This window comes from Nannospalax galili, unplaced genomic scaffold (genome assembly GCF_000622305.1).
Source record: "Nannospalax galili isolate Female #2095 unplaced genomic scaffold, S.galili_v1.0 scaffold1255, whole genome shotgun sequence".
Lineage (NCBI taxonomy): Eukaryota > Metazoa > Chordata > Mammalia > Rodentia > Spalacidae > Nannospalax > Nannospalax galili.
The window spans coordinates 1,026,638-1,036,893 of NW_008336359.1; the positions used below are offsets into that span (position 1 = coordinate 1,026,638).

Consider the following 10,256-nt stretch of genomic DNA (forward strand, 5'->3'; position numbering starts at 1 on the left):
TTATAATTAAATATAAAATAATACTAGAGTATAGGGAACAGCTCAATAAAATTTAAAATTATTTAGTGCACTGAGTAGACAAATGTTCTGAAAGACCTGCATTATAATGACTTATACTTTATCAACAAAGACTATCTTAATCAAATAAGGAAAATATTTTGTGCTTCAAAATTGCAGCAAAAGTTAAAAAAAATAAAAGTATTGGACTCTGGTTGATTCTGGTCTTCTGTTCCCTGCATCATTTTAATCAATAAAGATATATAATTAATGGAAATGGTTTACAATGCCTACAAATGAAATCATTCTGACTCCATCATTCTAAAGTTATCCATACAAGGTTGCTATAAAATTAATGATAATGAAAACTATATAGTAAAGTACCTATTTGAAAAATGTTAATACTTTGCATATTAAAAACACTACTGCCTAATTAATAAAATTTTCCCCTCTAGGGCAATCTTCTGTGTTCAGGTTACTTTAGCATCTTGGCTAACTGCGTGTGAGACCTTTATCAGTTTTCAAGCCATAAGAAAGAACACTGAACCTGCCTCCTTTCTTCAATAAATTTCTTAGTGGATAGAGAAAGGGAAATGTATGTTTAGACAAAGAAGCACTCAGAAAGTCTGAATCTCCAACATGAAAACCACCTTGAGTAGGGAAATTGGGTCTCTTGTTCTGGGCAGTAATCTTTCAGTTAAGTGGTGGCATAATGTCTTGGGAGAGGAACAGCATGTAGCTTTCAGATCATAACATCTCTCATGGCCAATGATATAAGTGGTATGTATGTGCCTAATAAATATGTGATATAAGACAGGCATCCAGGAAGTGACCCTTTATCTATACTAAACAGATATATCAAAGGAGAAATTGGGTTATAAACTAGCTTCCTAAGAGACTGTCTGAACAAGTTAAGTTCCTGACAATCTCATGACTAGAAGCTTTCCACATGCTGGAAGTTGGTCAACCAATTCTACGTTGAACAGGGGCTTATCTGAGGAAGTTAAAGATGGCATAATCATATAACCCATTCTGCAAATATTAGTGAAGCCATATTAACAGTGAAAACAGCATTAATTTAAATCCTCATCTCCACTTTTCTCTTCAAAACACAGGCTCTGCAGCTGTTATCTCAATATAGCCACATTCTGATATCTGTGCTACACGGGAACAGCTCATGGCACTTGTTTCCTAAGCATCCCTCAAACTTTTCAACCTGAACCCCACATCCTGGGGATTCACTGCCATTTTTGATGAAGCCACTTGAGGGCAGCATCGCACCACAACTGATGCTGTTAGACAAAGGCACAACAGAAAACCAGACATGTTGATACACACCTGTAATACTAGCACTCAGGATGCAGAAACAGGAGAACAAATGTTATCTTCAACTTCATAACAAGTTTGAGGCTAGCCTGGGCTACCTAAGAGCCTGGGCTCTGCCTCAAAAAATTAAGTAAATGCATATATAGCACAATCACAATTATAAAGTAATCATATAGAAAAATGTTAATAAAATTCAATCCTCAGTGTAAGAGTTTAAGAGATAAGTAAATACAAGAGAATTATAAAACCAATGGCCTTTGTTATAAAAACCAATGGCTTTTGCTATATACAAAGCAACAAACAGGAAACTTGATTTAGAAATGTAATTAATACTAGCAGCTAAAATATATAGGGATAAATCTTATAAAAGATGTTATACATTTATGAAAAATTCTAAAATATAAGAAACAGAGCATATAACATCTATATGAAGAAAAAGTTTGAACTTAATTGAAAGACACTAAAGACAAAAGTGAGCAATAAAAGATTCAGGAAGAGGAAATAAGAAAATAACCAAAGAAAGGAAGTCACCAAAAAAAACCTTCAAAGCTGGGCTTGGTGGTGCATGCCTTTAATACCAGGACTCAGTTGGCAGAGACAGGTAGATCTCAGGATCTCTGTGAGACTGAGGCCAGCCTGGTGTATATAGTGAGTTCCAGACCATCTGGGGCTCAAGGGAGACCCTGTCTCAAACCAAACAAACAAAAAATTCCAAAAAGTGTCTACATTATCTAGATTGAAAGTATGCATCATCTGCTTGGCCTAGTATGTGAAAACAGCTACACAATAAGCATGTGAAATTTAGAAAACATTAACATTTTCAAGATGAAAAAAAGTCACATAAAATATTTAGGGATCAGAGTGGCATAGGATTTCAGAACACTAGGGTTATAATAAAATGCAACAAAAACTCTGAAATTCTGAGAAAAAATTATCGTGACTTTAAAATTTTTGTTGTTGCTTTGTTTTTTTTAAGACAGGGTCTCCCTGTACCCCAGCTGGCCTGGTACTCACTATGTAGACCAGGCTGGCTTCAGTCTCACAGAGATCCACCTGCCTCAGCCTCCTGAGTGCTGGGATTAAAGGTGTATGCCACCATCTCTGACTGAATCTAAAATTCCGTTTTTTTTTTTTTTTTTGGTCTTTTTGAGACAGGGTCTCCCTGTAGCCCCAGTTGTCCTGGAACTCACTATGTAGACCAAGCTGGCCTTGAACTCACAGAGATCCGCCTGCCTTGCCTCTGCCTCCTAAGTGCTGGGACTATAGGCATGCTTTATCTAGCCCAAATACCAAACAAATTTAAGGATAGAATTAAGACTTTTTGGAGATAGGAATTTTAAAAAAACTTCCCTCCCTGTATATTCTCAGGAAGTGTAAAATGAAGAAGTACACTGAACAAACTGACAACTGCAAGAAACAGGGACTCCAACATAAGACAAAGTGAACAGAATTCCCAAGGACGGTGGTTAGAGTGTTTTAAAAAATGGGGCGGGGGGGCAGCAGGAGAAGACAACTTTCAGGAGTTGGTTCTCTTCTTCCGTGTGGGTCCTGGGAATCAAACTCAGGTTTTCAGGCCTAATGTTAGGCCCACTGAGCCATCACTCAGGTCCCATAATGACTTTTAAAAAAACCCCAAAATTTCCATAGATGAAACTATTAATATAGCTAATGTCTGAACATATTAAAAGAATTTTCAGAGAACGAGCACAAAGTTTCAGGATCAAAACTACACAATTGTCTGCACAAACCTGAGCGAACAACAAGTGCCCAAATAGGATTCAAACTACTACTAAAAGCACTTGGGGAAATGGCTCACCAGTTAGGAAGATATACTGCTTTTGCAGAAGACTGAGTTGGGTTCTCAGCAACCCATGTCAGGCGTTTTACAACTGCCTACAACTTCAGCTCCAGCAGGTTCAATGCCTCTGATCTCTGGGCACACATACACAAGCACACAAATACAAACACACACACATACACACACACACACACACACACACACACACACGCAATTAAAAATAAATCTGATTAGTCCAGAAAAAAAGATGGTGGCAGAATGAGGTGTGGCCTAGACAACTGGCCTTGGCCCAGGGCATGCTGACTCCCAAGAGACTGAGTGCCTGTGCTGGACATGTGAGAAACCTTATCATGCAAGATGAAAGTCTTAGGTGCTTCTAAGTTGATCTAAAAACTCTGAATTCAGGATTTGGCAAGTAAGAAAGAAAAAAACCCTGGAAGCAAATATGGCAACAACACAGCTGTGAGCACTGGAGAATCAGTGGCAGTGGTGGCTCTCAGCACACGGACTTAAAACATGACTCTGGGCCTCCTCATTTTATTAAGAACCTTGGTACTTCTCTGTGGATCTCAAAATACTGAATGCAGGACTTAGCAAGTAGCAAGACGGTGCCCAGAGCTGGGCCTGCCTGGCCATCCACCCCCACACACCTGGCCACCCACACACCCCCACCTGGCTTGGTTGCCCACCACATATAATGCACTCCAGGGGTCCTCTAGCTACCAACTTTGGGCGAGGGGGCCAAGCAGGTACAACCAGGAGGGAGTCGCAGCTACCCCATCATACGACACCCAGTGCACCTCTCTTGCAGGGCTGGACCTACAAGTAGCCACTGCACAGCACACACCCCGATCATCTTGGCCATCATCATCATCCATTGATGGTTAAGACCTGGCTGCAGTCTGTTAAAGCAATCGGAACCTGAGAAGTCTACAGATTATAGAAAATAAGATAGAGGACATTGGTGTAAAGCTGTCACGTGAAGCTGTGAAACACCCAACTGCCATGCAGAGATCTTGGATTCGAGGCTTGTGAATTAACTGCTGCTTGCTGTGGGGACCCAGCTTCTGCTTTTACCAACAGTAAAACTCTCTGGGGAATCAACTTCTTAGAGAATGCCTTGGACCATAGTGGGGTAAGAGTGCTGAGGCCCAGAAACAACCAAAGTGAAATCTGCATGTAATAGGACTGCGAACAACTAACTTTGATAAACAATTCCAAGCATCTCTGATCATTGGTGGAAAGAGAAATTTGTATTGGACAATCCTAAGCAGTGTGTTGAAGAAGCAGAAAACAAATGGGAAAACTCCATTCCAAGAAAGTTGGGTGTATTCTGACCCAAAACCATGCATAAAGGGAGTGGGCCATTACGTTGGCCTTTCTATGTGTAAGAATTATAGATCACTGACATTCTAATGAAATATGACTGCTTTGGCACTCAGTTCAGATGTGTTGCATAAGTTGGAGTTTTTCATATGCTAACAGAAGTCATGGATTGAGGGAAGGATGGAAAGGTGATGGTGGAGATGGGATGGTTGGAACATAATCAAAACACATTGTATGAATTTCTTGACTCAATAAAAACAAATTTTAAAAAGTCATTAGTCCAGCCGGGCATGGTAGTGCATGCCTTTAATCCCAGCACTTGGGAGGCAGAGGCAGGCGGATCTCTGTGAGTTCGAGGCCAGCCTGGTCTACATAGCGAGTTCCAGGTCAGCTGGGGCTATAGGGAGACCCTGTCTCAAAAAGATAAAAAAAAAAGTCATTAGTCCAGATTATGTTCAATAATAAAAGTTATTCCTATGCCATAACAATAAATGAATCTTTAACAATGTTTAAAAAAATCCCAAAAACTAAATATACAGAAAATATAAAACAAGCATTTATGTTATGAAGAAAAAAAAGAAATAAATGAACACTGCAATTTTCAGCTATGAATAGGATTTACACAATCACGGTTCCATAAATACTGCGTATTCATCTAGCCAAAGAATACATTAAACTGGGAGAGAGAACAACTGGAAGCATGAGTCTATGTGGTGGTAAGAGTGCAAAGGAATAAGAGTTGTAGCTTCATCTTTATGACAGGAGAGCCAATGATAATACCTAACACTAAAAAGAGATCAATAGCAATCTATTATATAGATCCATATATATTGCATATGTCAAAAATAATAGTTTCTTTTTTAAAACTATTTTAGAGAAGTGAAAAAATAAGGGTATTGGATGAAGCACGGGGAGCAGTGCTGATTTTTATGATAAACTTTAATGAAATATTGACTCTCTAAACTATATGTATATATGTATATATATACATATTTACGTATATACGTACAACTTTACTTTAAAAAAATAAAAATATACATGCTTATATGTTTCTAGTAAATGGTTGGGTGTGGTGGCACACACCTTTAGTCCCAGCATTCAAGAGGTAGAGGCAGGCGGATCTTTATGAAATCAAGGCCAGCCTGGTCTACATAGTGAGTTCCAGGCCAGCTGGGACGACAGGGAGAAGAAAAAAAAATTTTTAACAAATGGTTCCTAGTAGAATACTCGAGAAAATGAATTACATATACTGAAAATAAAGTGAGTATTATAGAAAAACTGGCACATACCAACAAACTAACAAATGGCAAGAGAAAACCAGCCACTATTTTTATGTCTTCAAGATGTCTTGCCAGTTAATGATTGCTGAAGTAGGGAAGGAGTCCTTTTCTTTAATGGTAAATAAGCCACTAGTAAGTAAGCTGCCCATGTTCCAGTAAATAACCCACCACACATGCTCATACAAGAAACTAATTAAACTCAAGTGAGTCACAAACAAAAGACATGAAAACAAGAAGAGGGGGAAGAAGAAGGGATCCAGCAGGAGAGGGAGGGAATTAAGAGAGGAATATAGGGCGTGAAAATGACCAAAATGCATTATGTACATGCAGGAAATGGTCAAAGAGTTAAAAAAGATTGAAAAAAAAAGATGTTTTACCATTATAATGTAATTTCTTTGTTATGAAGTTCAGCAAATTATATTACTGATTTTATTTCAAAGAATACATTCTTTTGGATTTAGACAATAACATCAACATATCAATGTATTTTCTAGCACTCAATATAACTACAAGAAAATATACTAAATGCAAAGAAAAATTTTTTTGTGAAATTTTTAAAATTTATGTGTTTGTGCCTTCATGAGTTTATGTGCATCACGTGTACAGGTGCCCACAGAGGCCAGAAGAAGGTGTTAGATCCTCTTAACTGGAGTTACAGTTAGTTAGTTTTAAGTCACCTGATGTAGATGCTGGGAACCAAATCCAGGCCTTCTATAAAAGCAGTGTATGTCTTAACCACTGAGCCGTCTCTCCAGCCCCACAAAGCTAAATTTATAAAGTGATGTCTGTGATACAGGACACCAAAGGAAATACAAGATACACACAATTCATATGTATGTGAGAAATTCAAACGTATTTTCCTTCAGTTAATAATTAATTTATACATTTGTACAGCCTGTTACTTTTCACAAACCATCCCTCAAAGAAGTTTTGATAAGAAATTATAGAAAACTAAAGCCATAACTCAGCTCCCCACCCCCCAACCCCAATAATAACTTTCCAAAATTTTACTACATAAAAACAATAGTAAGCCAGATCTGGTGGCACACATCCCTAAACCCAGCACTTGGAAGACAGAGGCAGGTGGATCTCTTGTGAGATCAAGGCCAGCCTGGTTTACACAGTGAGTTCCAGGCCAGTTGTGGCTATACGGAGAACCTGTCTCAAAAAAAAAAATCCCAGTTTGCAAAAAGTAGATCAATAAGATAAAGGAAATACTGTCTTAGCATGGTAAAACTCAGACTTATAATCATGTAAGGAAGATATCTTTAATAAAATAAAAATATTAATAATACGGAGCTGGAGAGATGGCTCAGTGGTTAAGAGCACTGACTGCTCTTGCAGAGGGCCCAGGTTCAATTCCCAGCACCCACATGGCGGCTATGAACTGTCCTTAACTCCAGTTCCAGGAGAATCCAAAGTCCTCTTCTGACCTCCGTGGCACTACACGATACAGGTGCACTCACATACATGCAGGCAATACACTCATACACATAAAAAATAAAAATAATAAATAAAATAATATTAATAGTACGATTAAACAAAAACTCACAGAAATAAAAACATACATATTAGTAGGAAACACTTTATAAACACTTGAAATAATAAATTCTGTACCCTGTTGCTCCATGTTAGTGCGTGGATCTTCTGCTGAATATTTTGTAGAGGTAAATAAGTCACTGTAGTCCATATGGGGAAACAAATCATCTCCCTCTATTTCAGTTGGAGAGTCTGGATTTGAACTTGGAACAATTTCCTCAAATTTACCATTAATCATCACTCTTATAATTTTCTTCCTATGATATAAAATTATTGATTTTATCTGTGTCCTTTTAAAAATATTCTTATTAATAATTGGCATGTGTTCATTGTGGAAAAAATGGCAAATTCCAATGTATACAAAAAAATATTCATAGTCCCACCACTTGAAATGAATGCAAAATTATGCAAATTCCTCAATTATTTTTAATATTTTTAAGAAAAATTGCACAATATTCACATACATAGTATTCTGTAAACTGTTTTTTTTTTTTGGTCTTTTTGAGACAGGGTTTCCCTGTAGCCCCAGCTGTCCTGGAACTCACTATGTAGACCAGGCTTGCCTTGAACTCACAGAGATCCACCTGCCTCTGCCTCCCGAATGCTGGGATTAAAGGTGTGTGCCACCACGCCCGGCTAACCTGTTCTTTTTTAAAAAAAACTTTTTTTCTTTTATATGTATGAGTATTTTTCCTGCATATATGTATGTGTGCCACTTGTATGCCTGGTGCCCACAGAGGCCAGAAGAGGGTGTTTGGATTCCTCTGGAACTGGAGTTACAGATGGATGTGAGCTGCCATGTAGGTTCTAAGAACTGATCCCCAATCCTCTGCAAGAGCATCAAGTGCTCTGTATAATTTTCCATTCATCAGTGCTATATTTTTGGTCTTACATATTTTCCAAAGACCCATGTGTTAAAGACTTTATTCCCAGAGTGACACTACTGGAAGATAGTAGAACTTTTAAAAATTGGAATCTATTGGGAGGTGTTTAGAACACTAGGAATATGTCCTTGAAAGGAACAGTGGGACTCTAGTCCTTCACTCTTTCTCTCTTCTATTTCCAGTCCATGAGGTGAGCAGTTTCTCTCTGCTGGTCCAGTTTGGAAGTAACTGTGCATGTCCACCAAAGGTTTCACTTTTACTTACTTACTTAATTTATTTAATTATTTATCTCTCTCTCTTTTGTCTTTTTTGAGACAGTGTCTCCCTGTAGCCCCAGCTGGCCTGGAGCTCACTAGGGTAGACCAGGATGGCCTTGAACTCACAGAGATCCACCTGCCTCTGCCTCCCAAGTGCTGGGTTAAAGGCGTGCATCACCACGCCCAGCAAAAGGTTATATTTCTTTAAGCTAAGGGAGGTAATAAGTTCCTGCTATTCCCAATCCTAGAGTTATTTTGTGTTTTTCTCTTAACTCACTAGGATAGTTATAATAAAATACAGATAATGAAGTACTGGCAAGGATGTGAATAAATGGTAAGCTATAGCACACTGCTGGTAGGAATATACTGGTGCAGTTGGTTGGATAACAGTCTGGCAGTTCCTTGAACAGTTAACATAGGGTTACTATATGACCCAGTAATTCCAATCCTAGATAACTGTTTATACAAAGATTTGTACACAAATGTTAGAATTTCTCATATTTTTCAAAAGGAGAAACAACCTAAATGTCCACCAACTAATGAATGGGTAAGTAAATGTGATATATACATAAAGCACAATATTATTTTGAATTAAAATAAATTAACTCCGGATACATGCCACACATTGCCAAATTACCCTTGTGCTTTATATTCAATGACTGCTCCACAATATCATTATCCAAACCTTTATGTTCTGTTCTGTGATTAAGACCCAGTTTAAAAATGGACAAAAGGGGCTGGAGAGATGGCTCAGCAGTAAAGAGCATTGGCTGCTCCTGTAGAGGACCCATGTTTGGTTCCCAGCACCCACATGGCAGCTAACAACAGTCTATAACTCCAGTTCCAGGGGATCCGATGCACTCTTCTGACCTCTGCAGGACTGCACAACATGGGTGCACTTAACACACATGCAGGTAATACACTCATATACATAAAATTTTAAAAAGTAAACATAATAAATGAGAAATAGAAAGAAGAAATACATCACTTCTAATTAACCTTCCCCTTTGTGCTTGAAATCAGGACTTTTTTTTGCTTGAGATTAACAAAGAAAATGTATAAGAGGACAAAAGAAGGGATTTTCCCTTCTTAGATGCCTGAAGAACCTACTATTTATCTTCTAGACAGAAAATAAGAAATTTGAGATTAGGGAAACATACGTCTCAGGGAAATCCTCTATCCAGAAACTTGATTTCCATAGATCCAAGACTGAGCTATCTGTCGTTTCCGGACCTGATATAGCTGAGATGAAAAAGGAACACAATAAACATTAGCTTCTAAAATTTTCTTTTACATTTAACATAAGAAAATCAAACATCCATCCTTTTTTTTCCCCAGAGGTGAAGATGCATCTCTTTCAAACTTGGCTGTAAATTTTTAGGTTTACAGTTGAATTAATACAGTTGTACAATATTGTTCTCCATATAACCCCTATAAGACATAAAATTAAATGAGGTTTTAACCTTTAAAAAAGATCTCCATTTCATTATTAAAATACACAGTTTCATACAGAAAAATTCATTTTTAATACAACTGACACTAAGATGCACATGTGTTTCTAATCTCTATATATCTGATTATTACTAGTTACAGTCGGTTACTTTCTGGGCTCCGTGGCATCTGAGCATGGATATAAAGTCATCAGGTAGATTTCAATGGTAATTTTTTTCACATCCATCAATTGTTAAGGAGCAAATTTTTATGCTTTGAAGAATTATTATTTTTTAATTTTTTATTTTTTTTACACCCACTTCCCAGATAGCACCCTTCCATAGCCTCCCTCCCCCCACTAGAGCCCTTATACTCTGATATCCCTGCTACTGTCCACTGTGTTGTTGCCCCCCCCACT

General features: G+C 37.8%; 1 protein-coding gene across 1 annotated transcript in view; it reads right to left on the reverse strand.

Moving 5' to 3' along the window:
• The window catches only part of Shoc1 (shortage in chiasmata 1), an 88,047-nt gene that overhangs the window by 64,123 nt on the left and 13,668 nt on the right, over positions 1–10,256 (reverse strand). Inside the window, exons 4-6 of the mRNA XM_029562522.1 lie at positions 9,568–9,649; positions 7,345–7,523; positions 1,214–1,289 (exon numbers count right to left, since the gene is read on the reverse strand). Of these exons, the coding sequence (XP_029418382.1) occupies positions 1,214–1,289; positions 7,345–7,523; positions 9,568–9,649 (337 nt within the window). The remainder of the gene's footprint in view (positions 1–1,213; positions 1,290–7,344; positions 7,524–9,567; positions 9,650–10,256) is intronic.